This window comes from Coenobita brevimanus, chromosome 8, assembly GCF_032717465.1.
Source record: "Coenobita brevimanus isolate Jiangsu-jjx chromosome 8, ASM3271746v2, whole genome shotgun sequence".
In the NCBI taxonomy this organism is placed as follows: domain Eukaryota; kingdom Metazoa; phylum Arthropoda; class Malacostraca; order Decapoda; family Coenobitidae; genus Coenobita; species Coenobita brevimanus.
In genome coordinates this window covers 28,966,084-28,984,130 of record NC_136961.1, presented here as the reverse complement: position 1 = coordinate 28,984,130, position 18,047 = coordinate 28,966,084, and the positions used below count along the sequence as shown (strand labels likewise).

Below are 18,047 nucleotides of genomic sequence, written 5' to 3'. Positions count from 1 at the left end.
CGACGAAGACTCCGGAGATAATTCAGCAGAAGAAGAGGAAGAAATGAGTGAAGTGAGGCTTGGGGAACGGAGAGGTGAATCAACTCGGGACTCATGGCGGGCTGGGTCACGTGGGGCCATTGTTCCGGGGCTAACCCGTCGCCTTTTCACTCCCTTCCCAAATTCCTTCCCTTGCTGCACTAATGGCTCCTTTCCCTTGGAGCTAAGGATAACTTGGGGCACTGAAGCACTCGTACTTGTAGTTTCTGGCACGATTTCCTCACCCGGCTCATCACACGAATCCCCTGAAGGGTCAAAATCACTATCCATCATCACCATTGATAATTCGGCTAGTTCACGTTCCACTGCAGAGTCACTTAGTCCTTTCCTGCTTCCCCCACGAGTTTTTCTGGGTGTAGAGGTCATGGGGCCCTTTGCAATGGGCGCAGAAGCGGCAGAAATGGCGGGGTGTGAGTGCGACATGCTTTGACCACAGAGGACATGGAACTAAATGCCGTGGCTTATCTGACAAGGCAAGGGTTGACAGTGACAATGGGGTTGACAGCTGCTAACTTACATGCTAATATATTATTGGTAGAAAATATTGGCAATACATAAAGAAATAGGTAGTTCTAGGTGAATGTAAATGTCACTTAGGCTTCTTCCTTCCTTTCTGATATATATTTTTATTACAGAAATAGATTACAAGGCATAATTCAAAGGGGAAATTACCGTGGTAATGTAGCGAATGAATGCATGTGAGGTGTTGTCAGGTTATAATTAGCCAATTCCTGGTGTATACCACTATCACTTACCTTATTTTTTGGGGGTATATATTATTTTGTATAAGTATAGGGCATAGGGCTTATTTCAATGGATGAAATCTGTGGAAAAATCCGGGGGAGATTTGCTTAGCGCAGCGTGGCCGGGGAGGTGAGAGGACAGGGTAATGGAGGGGAGGTAGGGAAGGGATTCAGGAACGGGGGAAAATGGCTAAAATGTCAACAATGGATGGGAGTACAGATGAGATTTGGAGTGCTGACTAGTGTTGGACATTGGCAGTACTGATAGATGATACAAGCCACCACTTGAAAGCCCGGGATAATTCAAAATAACACAGAATCACAAAAGTGACGCCCTGCGGTATGATCCATTGCGCCCGAGCATCACGAACGTGACGACCCCCGGTTAAGGGGTTAAGAATGCAAATACAAGTTAAACTGCTGCACATATACAAACAACAACCACCTTTGGTGTACATTATGATGGCTGAAAGTAGGAAGATGCAGTATCAGGTTGGCTGACAGTGGTCTCTGTCAGCCAAGTTTGGGCAAGGAAAAGAATCTGAGGTGGACATGTGGAAAGGTAACAATCAATCGTTGGAATGTCTATGACTATTGGAAATATTAATGGAAAGAGGTCTTCACGAGCATTGGTGCCGAAGCTGATGTGTTTACGAGCCCCTACACTGGAGATACCGAGGCTAGGTGTAAATGCTACTTTCAGTAATTATTACAAAAGACTCTTCATGACGTAATGTGCATCCAGACTGCTGGAGATAATTAGGTAAAAATTTTTAGTATATGCTGGACTGCTCATCACATTATTTAAACGAAGAAAAATGCCAGCAGAAGATTGCCAGTAGCTTGTTCCTGTAAGCTGGTGAAACGAGATCCCCTGCTGTTCCTATCACCAGCCTTCCATTCACATTAGCAGCATTCCCCAGGCTGCTTGACAGGCATATTACTTGGTTTTGCCCGTCTAGATATAATGAAAAATAATATAATCCACTTCAAATTTTAGAGATATTTCACAAAATGATCAAACACTATATTGTGATGAAGAAATTATAATATGCTTCTCAGATATGAGCCAGTCTGAATTGGCGACACGAGCGGCTTTAGACACCATCTTGACCACGGATCCCTGTGACCGTTCCACTTTCTTACTGGTGACAGATAGTACACTATGGTCAGCCTCAGTTCTGAAGGTGAGTTTTGAGTTCTTCGATAAGCATATTGTGACTATGAAGGGCAATTTTTGGTATGCGTCGTAAAACATATTGAAATGTGTGCAGCGACACTCATATAATCCACTGTTTTCTTGGATTCTGAATTAATGAAGCAACAGTCCAAACTACTGTCTTTTTATTACTGATTCTTTTGTCACGATTTCCATACATCTTTAAATTTTTCATGACAGTACTAAAATACATAACATTAATACTGTTTATTGTTTCCTAACATCTGCAATAGTGACACTCAGAGATAAAATATACAGAAAATATGACTCCCAAAATAAAGACTCAATCCACTGGTACAATCAGTTCACGCAAGGTAAGTAGAGGCACTGAACCTGCCCTCACTGACCTGGTACAGTACACTGCCTGACTACCATAGCGTGCAATGTCTAATTTGAAAATTGGTCTGCATTGCTGTGCTTCAGAAAGGGTGTATATTATATTTTAAATTAGTTCACAGATGCACACTGCCATTACTGACATAGATAAATAAGACAGTTGTACAGGATAGCATGAGTTACTTCAGTTTTCTTGTAGTTAGCTTATTAAACATATATGTATATAATGACCACAGAGACAATTAGTGAAGACCATTCCCAAAACTAGTTTTGTAAGAAATTCGGTTTACTTAACTGGCCAACATTTGCAGGTATTATATATGTGCATATTGTGTGTGTGTATATATATATATATATATATATATATATATATATATATATATATATATATGGAGCCTCTGTGGTAAAGTGTGCGTTGTCGTACACTGAAGAACGAGGGTTCGCGCCAAGCCAGGGTAATAAACTTGGGGAGCGTTCTTCTGGCCACGTACTACTTTGGCGAACATCGGGGGTGCTGTGGTTGAACCATTGTCGCATACTATAAAGCATGCTTGGACCCAGTCAGCTTGCGCGGGCCGATTACACTTGGTTCACAGACTACACACACATCCAAAGCCACTCCAACACAACAGTTACACTTACAAGCACTTCTCACCCTGCATACAATCTCTACTAAACAGCCTAAGCCACTTGATAGAGATACATTGGCTGTATCGCCCCAACTTCGGTAGGGATAGGCCGGTCCTGCAGTGGATACTCAAATGGCTGCTGCTGATGATGATGATGATGACTGATATATATATATATATATATATATATATATATATATATATATATATATATATATATATTGTTACGGAACAAAGAAAGATAATGTACACTTTAAGTGAGAATGCTAAAAATCACTACTGTCCTGTAAAGTTCCAGGTTCAAAACAAAAGAGTTAGGTAAAATTACAAGTTAAAGTTTAATGCTCAAAGTAACAACAAAACATTCAGGACTCATAAGGATAATGTAATGGCAAAAAACAGGTTAAATATATGATTAACTGCAATAGCCTCTATTAACACGAAATTAGCAAGAGTAAATTTATCTAAGTCAGCCCTGATAAAATGAAAAACACTGGGTAATGCTCAGTTAATGCAAGATAAATAATTACAGATACAAACTATTATAAAAAATGACTGACATAAAGAACCTTACATGAATTACAAAAACTTCACTAGGCCTACAAATTAAACTTATGCTATACAGTACAAGAAAAAATGCAATAACAGTTATACTCAAATTACACACAGCTGCTAGATGTTTGGAGATTTCTTGAGCACTCACAATAATAATATCTGTACAGGGGAGGACAGAGATGTGAACAAAATGAGGAGCAGATCTAAGTGGCAATGATGCAGAGACTGAGCTCATTATATAGGGGCCGGCAGAGCTTGATACAACTTGTAAGAAGGACGCGCAAATGAAGCCATGGGGACAAAGAGTTGACAATCCTGCTCTGAACTCCAGAAATGACGACTTACTCTACTATAACGGTAGAAGGGGGGAACTGAGGCAGAACACGCTCGTGATCAAACATGCAGCATACTGTGCCTTAAAATTACACAAAGGATGATGAAATCATAGGCTATGTAACACCTCCCCACAAAGAAAAAAGAAATTTACAAAGGAAATTTCTTATTACTCTAAAACAATCTGTACATGGCATTACAGAACATGCAAATGTCTTTCCTAGTGTTACAAAACATGAGATCTCCCTAGCACGTTCTGTAATAGGTACTTGCCAGTATTCCTTTAACAAATCAAACTTACTTATGTACCTAGCCTTTCCGATCTTGTCTATGCAATCTTCCACACGAGGGAGAGGGTAAGTGTCTGTTTTGGTTATCTGATTAACACGTCTGTAGTCAATGCAAAGCCGCTGTGACCCACCTGGCTTAGGGACTAGAGTGACAGGAGAACTCCACTCGCTCTGACAGGGCTCAATCATCTTGTGGTCCAACAGGTAGCCAAGCTCCTTCTGGATGAGAGGAACTTTCACTGGGTTCACACGGTAAGGAGGCAATTTAATTGGCTTTGCGTCTCCAACATCGACATCATGCATCAACACAGTGGTTCTTCCTGGAGTGGCACGGAACACTTGCGGGTACTCCTGCAGTAATGCCGAAAACTCCTGCCTTTCCTTGGGAGGTAGATGAGAAAGCTTAGTCTGGAGATCATTCATGATATCAGGATTCTTCCCCAAACTATCACTCAGGCTCATACTGCATGGGAGAGTTTCACTTGCAGACTCGGGTGGAACAGCTACAGTGCAGACTGGATTATTTTCGTCCCGCCTGTGATATAACTTTAGCATGTTGATGTGACATAGTTGCTTGTTCTTTCTACGATCTGGTGTGGCGATGACATAGTTGACATCACTGAGTTTCTTCTCCACGAAATAAGGGCCACTAAACTTGGCTTGAAGAGGTTGCCCATGTACTGGTAGCAGAATCAAAACTTGATCTCCTGGCTGAAAGTGGCGTAACCTGGACTTCTTATCATACCAAGTCTTCATCTTCTCCTGAGCAGCTCCTAAATTCTCTCTCGCCAGCTGTAAAGCAGTGGACAGCCGTTCTTTGAACTTCATCACATACTCCAGCAGGTTGACGTCATCTTCCTCCGACAGCCAGCATTCCTTGAGTAACTTAAGGGGTCCTCTTACTTCATGGCCAAACAGTAGTTCAAAAGGTGAGAAGCCCAGTGATTCATTTGGATATTCTCTTGCGGCAAATACGACGAATGGAAGACCTTTATCCCAGTTTTTCTGATGTTCCAAACAGTATTTCTTGAGCATCGATTTGAGTGTTTGATGATATCTCTCCAACGCTCCTTGGGTCTGGGGATGGTAAGCTGAAGACGTGATCTGGGAGATGCCCAACTCTTTCAGAGACTGCTTGAAAACATTCGACATGAAATTACTTCCCCGGTCTGACTGTACCTCCTTGGACAGACCAAACTTCGTGAAGAACCCTAGCATTTCCTTAACCACGTTCTTTGCTGAGATATTTCTAAGTGGAATGGCTTCAGGATAACGAGTAGCCATATCAATCATGGTCAACACATAAGAAAATCCTGAAGAAGTCTTAGGAAGAGGGCCCACAATATCCACCAACACACGGGTGAAAGGCGCCTCAAAAGGAGGAATGGGAACTAGAGGTGCAACCTTTTTGGTCTGATTACACTTCCCCACAACTTGACAGGTGTGACAAGACTTACAATACCAGGAAACATCCCTGAAGATACCTGGCCAGTAGAAGTGTTTCAAAATGCGTGCCACAGTCTTCCTCACTCCAAGGTGTCCTGCCAAACTGGAATCATGAGCCACTCGAATGATATCCTGCCTACAAACACGAGGGATGACAACTTGATGTACCACCTCCCATTCACAGTCGGCTGATGCTGCTGGGGGTCTCCACTTCCTCATAAGTACTCCTAACTTTACATAATAACAAGTAGAAGCACCGGCTGACTCTTCTTCACTGTAAGCAGATTTAGCTAGACCTTTCAACACAGGGTCAGCAACCTGCAACTCAACCAACTCTTGACGAGACAAATTATCAACACTACGGGGTACTGCCTCATCTGGTGAGTGGTCCAAATTAGCAAGAAAAGTGTCAGCTAGGGTAACATCATCATCATCATTATCCTCTAAATCACCAGTAACTTTAGACTTAGCCCTAGTGACAGCACATGCAGGGAACACATCAGGGACACCACAATCCTGGGCCGCAGCCACTGGCTAACTAGACAACTGAGGAGCTGGACACACTTGACTTCCACCAATATCATTTCCAAGTAAGAAAGTTACACCTGACATTGGGAGTGTCTCAACCAACCCAACCATAACGGAACCATTAACAAAACCAGACTCTAAATTCACTCTGCACAGAGGGACAGAGAAGTAATTATTCCCTACACCTTGTAAGATTACAGTTTCATCAGAGGAATTAACATTAGAGCCTAGAACACTGGTCAGCATAAGGGATTGGCAAGCACCTGTATCACGATATATTTTAACTGATTTCCTGTCATTACTGTCCAGAGGACTGACAAAACCATCAGACAGGAAATTAGCACATGAACTCTTGAGAGTGTCACCCACGTTACTGCTCAAAAGAGGAGCTCCATCATGAGAATTTAAGTTACCCCTCAAAGCAGGTTCAGTTAACTCAGTTAAAGAATTATGGGAACTCTCAAGAGTGGACACTAGACCAATTGACTGAATATTTAAAGACTCCTTTTTGTTCACATCATGCTGTCTCCTGAAACATTTCTCCGTAGTATGACCAAGCTTACTACAATAAGTACATTTACTTTTCTGAAATCTAGAGGTGAAGCTGGTATTTACTTCCTGAGAAACATCATCCTTATTCTCTTTCCTGTTACCTGTACTCTGAGTAGAGGCAACGTACTTACTCTCAGCTTTCCTCTTTTCTTTAGAATATCTCTTGTGAGTGAGAACATATTCATCAGCTAAAACTGCAGCATCAGACAAATTATCTATTCTTTTCTCATCAAGATATAGGCTTACATCTTTATAAATACACCTTTTGAAGTCCTCCAGCAAAATCATCTGCTTAAATTTGTCAAAATCAGAATCCACATTCTTAGAATTTAACCACTGCTCTAACAAATCTTCTTTGATTTTTGCATACTCAACATGGGATTGCTTATCTTGCTTGTAAGTTGTCCTAAATTTTACTCTATAAGCTTCAGGAACAAGCTCATAGGCCTTAAGAATCAAGCTCTTAACTACATCATAATTATCAGATTGATCCTGAGGCAAAGATGCATAAGTTACTTGAGCTTTACCGGTGAGAACAGTTTCAAGGAGTACTGGCCAATACTCCTTAGGCCAATTAAAACCTGTAGCTACCCTCTCATACAACTGAAAATACTTTGTTAAATCAGATTCATTAAAAGGAGGGACAAGTTTAACATTTTTAGGCACATCAAAATCATCAGAGCTAGATGATCCAGTTCCACCTTGTTTCATGCGATACTCATGGTCTGCCTGAATCCTAGCAATTTCAACTTGTGCCTCAGCCTCCTTAGAACGTGCTTGAAATTCAGCCTCCTTAACACGAGACTCCGCCTCCTTAGCCATAGCCTCCTGCAGGGCTAGCTGTAACTTAGCTAATTCAATCTGCGTTTGCTCATTTGGAGGAGTTACATTAAACAAGCTTTCATTAATCATGGCAACAATTTGATCTTTAGTCTGATGAGAGCGAACAACAAATCCTAATTGTTGAGCAACAATCTTAAGTTCATTCTTTGTTCTGTTTTCTACATCACACACTGTTTGCACATTTGACAAAAAATCTTTGGCTTCATCAAGTGTAGTAATAGTAGACATCATGAATAAGTAACAGTCACAAAATATCAAGCAATATCCTTATGATAATATCCTGAATATCCTGATAAGAGGTCGCCATATTTATGTTACGGAACAGAGAAAGATAATGTACACTTTAAGTGAGAATGCTAAAAATCACTACTGTCCCGTAAAGTTCCAGATTCAAAACAAAAGAGGTAGGTAAAATTACAAGTTAAAGTTTAATGCTCAAAGTAACAACAAAACATTCAGGACTCATAAGGATAATGTATGGCAAAAAACAGGTTAAATATATGATTAACTGCAATAGCCTCTATTAACACGAAATTAGCAAGAGTAAATTTATCTAAGTCAGCCCTGATAAAATGAAAAACACTGGGTAATGCTCAGTTAATGCAAGATAAATAATTACAGATACAAACTATTATAATAAATGACTGACATAAAGAACCTTACATGAATTACAAAAACTTCACTAGGCCTACAAATTAAACTTATGCTATACAGTACAAGAAAAAATGCAATAACAGTTATACTCAAATTACACACAGCTGCTAGATGTTTGGAGATTTCTTGAGCACTCACAATAATAATATCTGTACAGGGGAGGACAGAGATGTGAACAAAATGAGGAGCAGATCTAAGTGGCAATGATGCAGAGACTGAGCTCATTATATAGGGGCCGGCAGAGCTTGATACAACTTGTAAGAAGGACGCGCAAATGAAGCCATGGGGACAAAGAGTTGACAATCCTGCTCTGAACTCCAGAAATGACGACTTACTCTACTATAACGGTAGAAGGGGGGAACTGAGGCAGAACACGCTCGTGATCAAACATGCAGCATACTGTGCGTTAAAATTACACAAAGGATGATGAAATCATAGTCTATGTAACAATATATATATATATATATATATATATATATATATATATATATATATATATATATATATTATATATATACAGGGTGTAACGCGACGTACGACAAAAACGTACACCAATGATCTATCATGCAATTTTAAGTATATTTGTTCTATAACATATAGTCTCTGTGACCCTAGTTCAGTACCCAGCATTCGGCTGTTTAAGTGTTAAAGTTTAGTGGCTGCATAGGTGCCATGGGGTGAGAGCTTGGCAGGGCAACGGGAGACGAGTATTATTAGCGTATACTGTACTGTACATAAAAATCCCATATCCTATCAGCACAAACGAGTTTTAAGAAGAAACTTTACAAAGTCTATTGATTCTTTAACATCGTCATGAATTCCTGCAATTATTGTGCCCAAATCGAATGTAAATTAAGGATTGAATTCAAATTTTATGGCTTGCGAGAGTAGGGAGGGAGGAGAGGGGCTGGTGTGTTGTTGCCAGTTATGTAATGTTTAGATTGTAGGATTTTGCTACCATCATCATAACACCCACAGCTCATTCAGTGGTAAAACGTTATTGTAAAGGGAGATTAGCCTCACTTCAGGTCAGGAAGAATATTATTTATAACAATTTTTCCACTGCAAGCAAACATGGCACGATTGAGTACAGTATCTCCACCTGTATTACTTTGCAGCACTGGTATTACCATCGCAGAATCCGTAAAAATAAACGATATCTGCATATTCTTCATTGCTGTACGTACGTGGCATGCTCTTTCATGAACAAGGTGAACCCAGTGAACAGCTGAACGCGGAGAACAGTATCTGAAGGGTGTGCCTCGCCTGCAAATTTTCCCGTTCAAATGACAGTAGACGCAGGGTTGTCTAACTTGTCCTTATGATCGATCGCGCTAGTTTAGTCCTACAAACTAGCTAGAATGTCGCTAGATAGTAAACATTGCAAAACATCGCTAGAAAATACGATTAAATCTCTAGAATATCACAAAAATGGCAAAAATATCCAGAATGTAGATAGATATCATGTTGCCAGATGTTAAATAGTGCCGCCAGGTAGAAGCAAAAAATAGGTCTAGCTGCATAGTCGTTACATTGGCAATCCTGTGTCACTGTTCTCACTTCATCATATGAAAGCAATGGTGCCACGTTTACTTGGAGCAGAAAAATGGTAATGAATAATACTACTACTCCTGACTTAGGGGAATGCTAGTCACTCATTACAGTAATCATCTTCATTGAATGAGCTGTGCCAGTTATGATGATGCTGGTAGCAAAATCCTACAATCTAAACATTACATAACTGGCACAGCACACCAACCGCTCTCCTCCCTCCTTACTCTCTCGCAAGCCACAAAATTTGAATTTAATCCTTAATTTACAGTAGATTTGTGCAGAAGAATTGCAGGAATGCATGACGATGTTAAAAAATCAATAGTCTTCGTAAAGTTTCTTCTTAAAACTCGTTTGTACTGCTAAGATATGGGATTTTTATGTACAGTACAGTATAACCTAATAATACTCGTCTCCCGTCGCCCTGCGAAGCTCTCACCCAATGGCCCCTATGCAGCCGCTGTTGTTGTTATAGATTGCCTCGCCTTTTGGGTGGCCCGGGCCATATATTAGCCCAGAGCAGCCACTAAACTTCTACGCTTAAATAGCCGAATGCTGGGTACTGAACTGGGGTCAGAGAGTATATGTTATAGAACAAAATATACTCAAAATTGAATGACAGGTCACTGGTGTAAGTTTTTGTCATACGTCGCATTACACCCTGTATATATATATACATACATACATATATAGATAGATATATAGATATAGATAGAGAGATACATAGATAGATAGATATAGATAATAGATAGACAGATATAGATGATATATAGATAGATAGATGTGTGTGTGTGTGTGTGTGTGTGTGTGTGTTTATAAAGATGTTATTGTGGAGACTCTTGCATTTCCTTGGCAGTGTGGCAATCCTATATTCTTCCTTGCAGTACCTCAATACGCCCATATTGCCGGAACAGTGACCAGTTTAAGAGAATAAATTGTTTGAAAAATAATTATTACACGTTTCTGAATGACGTTTAAATGAATGAGAGTAACCTTTTTTGGTTATGTAAAGCCTTCCTATTTTTCACTATTAAAACGAAACATAACGGATGGTTAGTGGATCATATTTATTTGTAATATGGAAAAAGATGTTTCCTCGTATGTACTGTACCTAAATGGAAAAGTATAGCTTGCTCATAATATCAAGTAGCAATGATTTATTTTTGAATTTTCTGCAGCAGGACTTGACAGAACTGCCAGCCCCATATGGTGTTGGTATATACGACACGGCTGGTGGTGTGGTTGGTAATTCTACTCTGTTGGAGGTCTCCCGTGTGGTCACCCAGGCTGGACGTGTATGTATTTGATAAGAGAAACTGAGCATGTATAAAAGTTCTCTCTCTCTCTCTCTCTCTCTCTCTCTTGGTCTAGGGCAAAGTGGAGTAATTACCGTATATATATAGACAAAATTCTCGTAAGACGAATGTTCAGTGCTAAGAGTAACTGAGACCATTTTTTTTTTGGGAGGGGTGGGGGGCAAATGTTAGCACTGTTTTGTTTGGTAGGGATGGTTACGTCATAATGAAAGAGCTGGAAATGACTGCAATAGCACGAAGGAATGCACAGAACAGAATACAAGAAGATAGGTTTTGGTCATTTGGAGGCTGTTTTACCAGTAGATCATGATACCTGTTCCATACGTCAAAGATACAGATAGCAAAGCAAGAAGGCATTCCCCACCCCACCAGTCTCTTAAACTGACACCGACAGGAAAAAAGTAAGAACGACTATGAAACTTGCCATGGAATTCGATAAGGTGTGATTGGAAAATGAATTCCTCACTTTCTTACTCTGCAGGCAAAAAGGATCATTAAAAATAGTGTAAAATGATGTTGCAGTGCTGCTACATCTTCTATGCCTGGGCGAGAGAAAAGCAGATTTTTATTATATATATATTTCGCTTTTGTTATTTGTGGATCTATATGCTAGATACTCTTACAGGCAGTTTTTCATCATCGCTGTACACAGTTTACCACTCTGACCGGCAACATTTTCATATGTTTGTTGGAGAAATCCGTTGCATTATTTGATGGAAACTTTTCCAAGATTTGTTTAGCTTTTTCTTTTAATATTTGTCGAGCTGATTCTTTTAATCTATGAATCAGATATCGTATTGTCAAATAATTTATTATTATTATTATTATTATTATTATTATTATTATTATTATTAATATTATCATCATCATCATCATCATCATCATCATCATCATACCTCTTTTTCCCATCCACGAGTAGTTTGAAGTAGGATCCAGAAAGGAAGGAAAAAAAAAAAAACATGATAGACAAAGGACCAATTAACAGCCAACCCAGTGACAATGGGCCACATCCTCATTCACTCACCCTAGGATCTTGAGTTCACCTCACAGATATAACCAACTACACGTTCATTTTTCATTTGACCTGTCAGCTGGAGTCGATGTGAAGGCCATCAGGTTTAAATAAGCAATGCTAAACCCTTGTCATGCACTCAGTATAAAATTTTTCCAATCATTTCGATCCTTTGTCAGTCCGTTAGCTTAGTCAACTTCTGTACCTCGCTTTCCCATAGCAGCCACCCTTGTTCTTCGCTTGCAGTGCATCCTCCAACCTTCAAACACAGTCACCACCCTATCTGGTGTTGGATAGGTACGCCTCTATGTGGTGGAACGGATATAACTGCAAGGTGGGATTGCATTTCGTCCTTATTTTTCGAAAAAATGAACTGTGGGAGAAGGGTAAGTCTGGCATACAGCCAACTGCCTTCGCGTCCAGATGAGCTTAGGGTAATGATGAAGAATACCAGCAGCTACTAATAAAATGCAAATTTTAGTTGGATGGACATCGACAGAGTGTAACAGAAGCTTGGTGATGCAAATGGAAAGATTAAAGACAAACAGAAGTAGAGGAAACCGCCTGTTATAGTAAAAAGGTTGCAAGAGAAAAGAACTATGCCTAAAGCAAAGTATAGACGAATAGGAAATGAAGGTAAACGCTGATGCAGAAGAGTAAAATGAGTTAATGATTTTCTACAAATTATATACAGCACACTACTGTAGGACAGCTATTTTCCAAGCTGTAATAATAAAGGATATTATCCAAGAAAAACTGCATGGTGTAATGTGTTTAACTAAAACAAAATGTGACTCCAGCAAATAGTGTGATTTTTATTAGTCAGTGGTTCATTCTGGTAATTACTCTATTGATTAACTGCACTGATATCACAAACATTGAAATCCTCTGATTGTTACTCATAGTAAGGCTGTACTTAGGGAAAGTCTGACTGTTGGAGAGCATCATTATTAAACAATAATGACGACTGTTGTCCCTCACAGCTGCGTGAAGTGTTGTGGTGTGTGACTGTAGTTGTGGTGAGTGATGATTCGGCCTTCTTCACTGCCTTCGCTAGGACCTCCTTCAAGAACCATCTTCTGTTGATCGAGACAACGAGGCTGATTATCTTCACTCGCACCTCTCTCTACCGTCTCCAGAATCTCCACCACCTTCACAAGACTGTTTCGCGTACCAACTCAGTCATTGTCACCGTTAACGATGCATCAACAGCGTTTAGGTAAGGTTTAGATTTTCATGAATGTGTTCTCTTGCAGTTATTCTAAAAACAAATTTTGCAGTCAGTGCACGGTATACATTAATGATGCGTCTTCTGTTCACTGGTTAGGGCCAGCGTATACTCCATGAACCCATTAAGTGAGTCCAATTCTCCGCCGATGCTTGTGGCTTCATGGACTACTGGTCGAGGCCTGGTTCTAACCTCTCCACCTCACATCTTTCCTCGAAAATATTTGAAGTACGTTGTTGTATGAATTGATAAAGAGATAGAATACTGTATAGGACAAAAATTTACTAAACAACAACACTCTTTAAGATATGTCGTGCAACTCGTGCCTACATTGCATATTGTAGGATTAAGAGAGCTTGAATGCAGGGAGGGCGAGGGCAGGCTGGACTAAATATATTGTGAGAACCATCGCCCCTTTGTTCAAGTGGCCAAATATCAAGCCACCCACTCTTCTTGGGATGGTGGCACGGGGAAGCAATAAACTCCTTAAAGCCTAATGAAGATGAAAATATACTGTGTAAACTCCGTTCTCCAAGGTAAAATCATAAATACTACTGCTAACAATACTACCACAACCATTACTACCACTGTCATCACTGCTATCATAGCATGTCGCAAAGACAGTTGAATGATGTCTTCATGGAAATTGAAGCAAGGATTCCATTGCAGATGGGTAAGCATATGGGGACATTACCTACCCATTCTAATTCATACTCCTCTTTGAACATCAGGGAAATCGGATTCAAATTAACCTGGCATTTGAATATACGTATACTTATATTTCATCCTAATGCTGATTTATGAGTTTTCTCATATGCTACTAGTTCTCACAATAATTTATTAAACAAAATAGTGGTTAAGAATTAATGGAATACAATAATTTTTCTATAGTAATAATCCTACTCTGTTTTCCAAGACCTCTTACTTAATCTTATGATCTAATATTGACAAGTGTGAATATATAAACGAATGCAGAAATGTGTGTCCTCTAAGATGACAAGCAGCAAATGGATCACTGACAACTATGACATGTGTTTATGGCATGCTTCTCGATGTGTGTTTATAATATACTGTGTTCCGCCTGAAGTGTAAACTCCACATGCACCGTACATGTACTGGATCTGTAATGCATGTAGGAAAAGTTCCTTTATTTCTGTTTAGAAAAAAATTCTGGTTTTAGAAATACACTACAGTATGTGACAATGCAAAATTATTGTTTTTTACATTCCTTACAAGACTGATGAAATAAAAGCCACATTTGTCATGTTACCAACATTTTTTCTTAGTTCTTTACTCAGGGGCATATTCATTCTGAAATCAAATAATTGATAATTTCTGACCCAAGGTTTGCTCACGGTCCTAGTCTGGTGGTGACGGCGGAGCAGTCGGCGGGAAATGTTGCAGTGATGGTGGATGACCCAACGGCACCAGGGGGTCAGAGCCTCACCTTCAGGGGCTACATGGATAACACCATCCGTTTCATTGCTAGACAGATGAATTTTACGTATGTCATACTTTTGAAATACTCGTGCACAACTTTGCTATTAATATCCAGAACATTTGTGGTCCACAGGCATATTTCTGTTTCCATTTTATCAACACTGCGTTACAGAAAAAGTACTCTTTGCTTACACACATCGAATGTGTGTAAGGCTGAGCGTTATATATATATATATATATATATATATATATATATATATATATATATATATATATATATATATATATATATGTGTGTGTGTGTGTGTGTGTGTGTGTGTGTGTGTGTGTGTGTGTGTCTGTAAAACACATTTCACGTGCGTACATAATAGAATACGCTAGTATACTGGCTGGAATGTATTAAAACTCCTAGGCTACTTGCCGAGTTCAGCGGGACTACGGAAAAATTCTGTGTGTCTGAAATATGCATCATCATATGGACAAGAATTGAAAAAAAAAATTCACTCATAATGGATTTACCTCGTTCTTCTTAGAATTCAGGTGGTGTGGCTTTTAACACGCCATGGTGTAGTGATTAACGGTGCCTGACGTCTGTCTAGAGGTAACGGATCCTTTTCCTTGCAGGAGCGTCAAAAAGTTTATATATATATAGCCGCACTATGGGGTGGTACTACTACTCTGCGGCCAGGTTGTGTTAGGAAGAATACTGCCACCGTATTCCCTGCATGTCGTAAAAGGCGACTAAAAGGGGCAGGGTGAGGGGACTAGGGACCCCCTCCTCTGTTTTTTTAGTTCCTAAAAAGAGACAGGCCAGAGAAAGGGATGGGGGATGGAGTTATCCCCGTACCCTGAAGATTGGGTCTATGAATGTGCGTGGATGTAGAACTATTGAGGCTAAAAGGAAGGAGATTGGGAGAACGTTTGTGAGAAGAAAGTTGGATGTGTTAGCTTTGAGTGAAACGAAGATGAAAGGGAAGGGGGAGTCTATGTTTGGAAGTGTGAATGGAAGATTGTCAGGTGCTGACAGAGGAAAGGCAAGAGAAGGTGTGGCCTTGTTAGTGAGCCAGGAAGTACAGCAGTGTGTGATTGAATGGAAGGAGGTGTCATCGAGACTGATGTGGGTGAAAGCGAAATTTGAACGTGAGTTGTGGGTGTTTGTGAGTGCATATGAGCCTGGTAGTGAAAGGGATGAGGAAGAGAGGGAGTCTTTCTGGAATGATGTTGATGAGTGTCTGCAGAGTTTTGGAGCGAATGTGAATGTGGTAATGATGCGAGATCTGAATGCTAGAGTGGGAAATGTAGCAGTTGAAGGCGTAGTTGGTATGCATGGTGCTCCTGGAAGAATGAAAATGGGGAACGAATGATAGCGATGTGTGTTGAGCGAGAGATGGTGATTGGGAATACGCTGTTTGAGAAGAAAGATATTTATAAGTATACATGGGTGAGACAGGAGGGTGGAAGGGTTGTTGATAGAGCTTTGATGGACTATGTGGTTGTGTCTAGGAATGTAATAGGAAGATTGTTGGATGTGAGAGTTCTGAGAGGGGAGGGTGGAGGTATGTCTGACCACTACCTAGTGGAGGGAAAGTTAAGAGTAGGTAAGAGATGGGTGAGAGCTAGGAGGGTTAGGTGTGGCAGGGAGGTTTTAAAAGTGAGTGAGTTGGATAAAAGAGAGAAAAAGATAGAGTATCAGGAGAAATTGAAAGATGAGTGGAATGCAGTGAAAGATCAGGAAAATGGCAGCGTGGAGGAGGAATGGCAGTTGTTTAAGAGTGCTGTGGTGGGGCATGCAGAAGAGGTGTGTGGTGTGAGACGTGTGGGTGGTGGTGTAAGAAAAGGAAGTGAATGGTGGTGCGAGGAAGTAAGTATAGCTGTGGCTGAGAAGAGACGTGCATATGAAGTGTGGCTGGAGAGGAAGGATGAGATGTCATATGAAAGGTATAAGGAAAAGAGGAATAGAGCGAGAAGGGCTGTGCGTGATGCTAAAGTGGCAGCAGATGAGAGGTGGGGTAGGCGGCTGACAGAGAATTTTCAACAGAATAAGAAAATGTTTTGGAAGGAGGTGAAAAAGGTGTGAAAGGGAAGGAAGAACGAGTAAAAGTAGAGGATGGATGTTAATTGAGATAGATGCAGTAAGGAAGAGATGGGCAGAGTATTTTGAAAGACTGTTAAATGCAGAGGAGGAAAGGATGGCTGAGATTGTGGCAGATCGAAGGGTGCAAGGAATAAATGTGTTGGAAGAGTTGAACGATTCTTTGATCACGAAGGAGGAAGTGGAGAAGGCAGTAAAGGAGATGAAAACAGGGAAAGCTGCAGGTATGGATGGGTGTGCTGTGGAATGCCTGAAGGGTGGTGGAGTGACTATTATTGACTGGTTAGTAAGATTGCTGAATGTGTGCTTTGAGAAAGGTATGGTGCCAGTTGACTGGGCAGGTGCTTGTGTGGTCCCGTTGTATAAAGGCAAGGGTGATAAGTATGAATGTACTAGCTTTAGGGGTATAAGTCTCTTGAGTGTTGTAGGTAAGGTGTATGGTAGAGTGTTAATTATGAGAGTTAGAGAGGGTACAGAGGGAGTGAATGGTGATGAGCAGTGTGGCTTTAGGAGAGGGAGGGGATGCGTTGATCAGGTGTTTGCTGTGAGACAAGTGTGTGAAAAGTATTTAGCGAAAGGCAAGGATGTGTTTTGGGCATTTATGGATTTAGAGAAAGCATATGATAGAATTGATTGGGAGGCTTTGTGGACTGTTTTAAGATTGTATAGACTTGATGGTAGGTTACTAAAAGGGGTGAAAAGTTTTTATGTAAATAGTAGAGCGTGTGTAAGAGTGGGAATGCTGTGAGTGATTGGTTTCCTGTGAGAGTGGGGCTGCGACAGGGATGTGTGATGTCGCCTTGGTTGTTTAATAATTACATGGATGGTGTTGTAAGGGAGGTGAATGCAAGAGTTTTAGGTGGAGGTCTGAGTCTGGTGAATGTTGATGGTGGAGAGTGGAATCTGAAGCAGCTGCTGTTTGCAGATGATACTGCACTGGTGAATGATTCAGAGGAGAGATTGAGACAGTTGGTAGAGAAGTTAGGTTGAGAGAGTGTGTGAAAGGAGGAAATTGAAAGTAAATGAGAATAAGAGTAAAGTGATGAAGTGTACGAGGTTGATAGATGGTAGGGGGATGAATATAGTTTTGAATGGTGAGTTGCTTGAGGAGGTAGATTGTTTTAAATATCTAGGGTCACATGTTGCTGTGGATGGAAGAATAGATGCAGAAGTGAAGTTTAGAATAAATGAAGTAGGAGAGGTGCTGGGAGGAATGAAAAAAGTGTTTAAATGTCGTTCGC

General features: G+C 40.4%; 1 protein-coding gene across 1 annotated transcript in view; it reads left to right on the top strand.

The window, feature by feature from the left end:
* The window catches only part of LOC145407208 (glutamate receptor ionotropic, delta-2-like), an 83,507-nt gene that overhangs the window by 26,907 nt on the left and 38,553 nt on the right, over window positions 1–18,047 (top strand). The window contains exons 2-4 of the mRNA XM_080278247.1: window positions 10,897–11,013; window positions 13,030–13,265; window positions 14,620–14,778. Coding sequence (XP_080134373.1) covers window positions 10,897–11,013; window positions 13,030–13,265; window positions 14,620–14,778 — 512 coding nt within the window. The remainder of the gene's footprint in view (window positions 1–10,896; window positions 11,014–13,029; window positions 13,266–14,619; window positions 14,779–18,047) is intronic.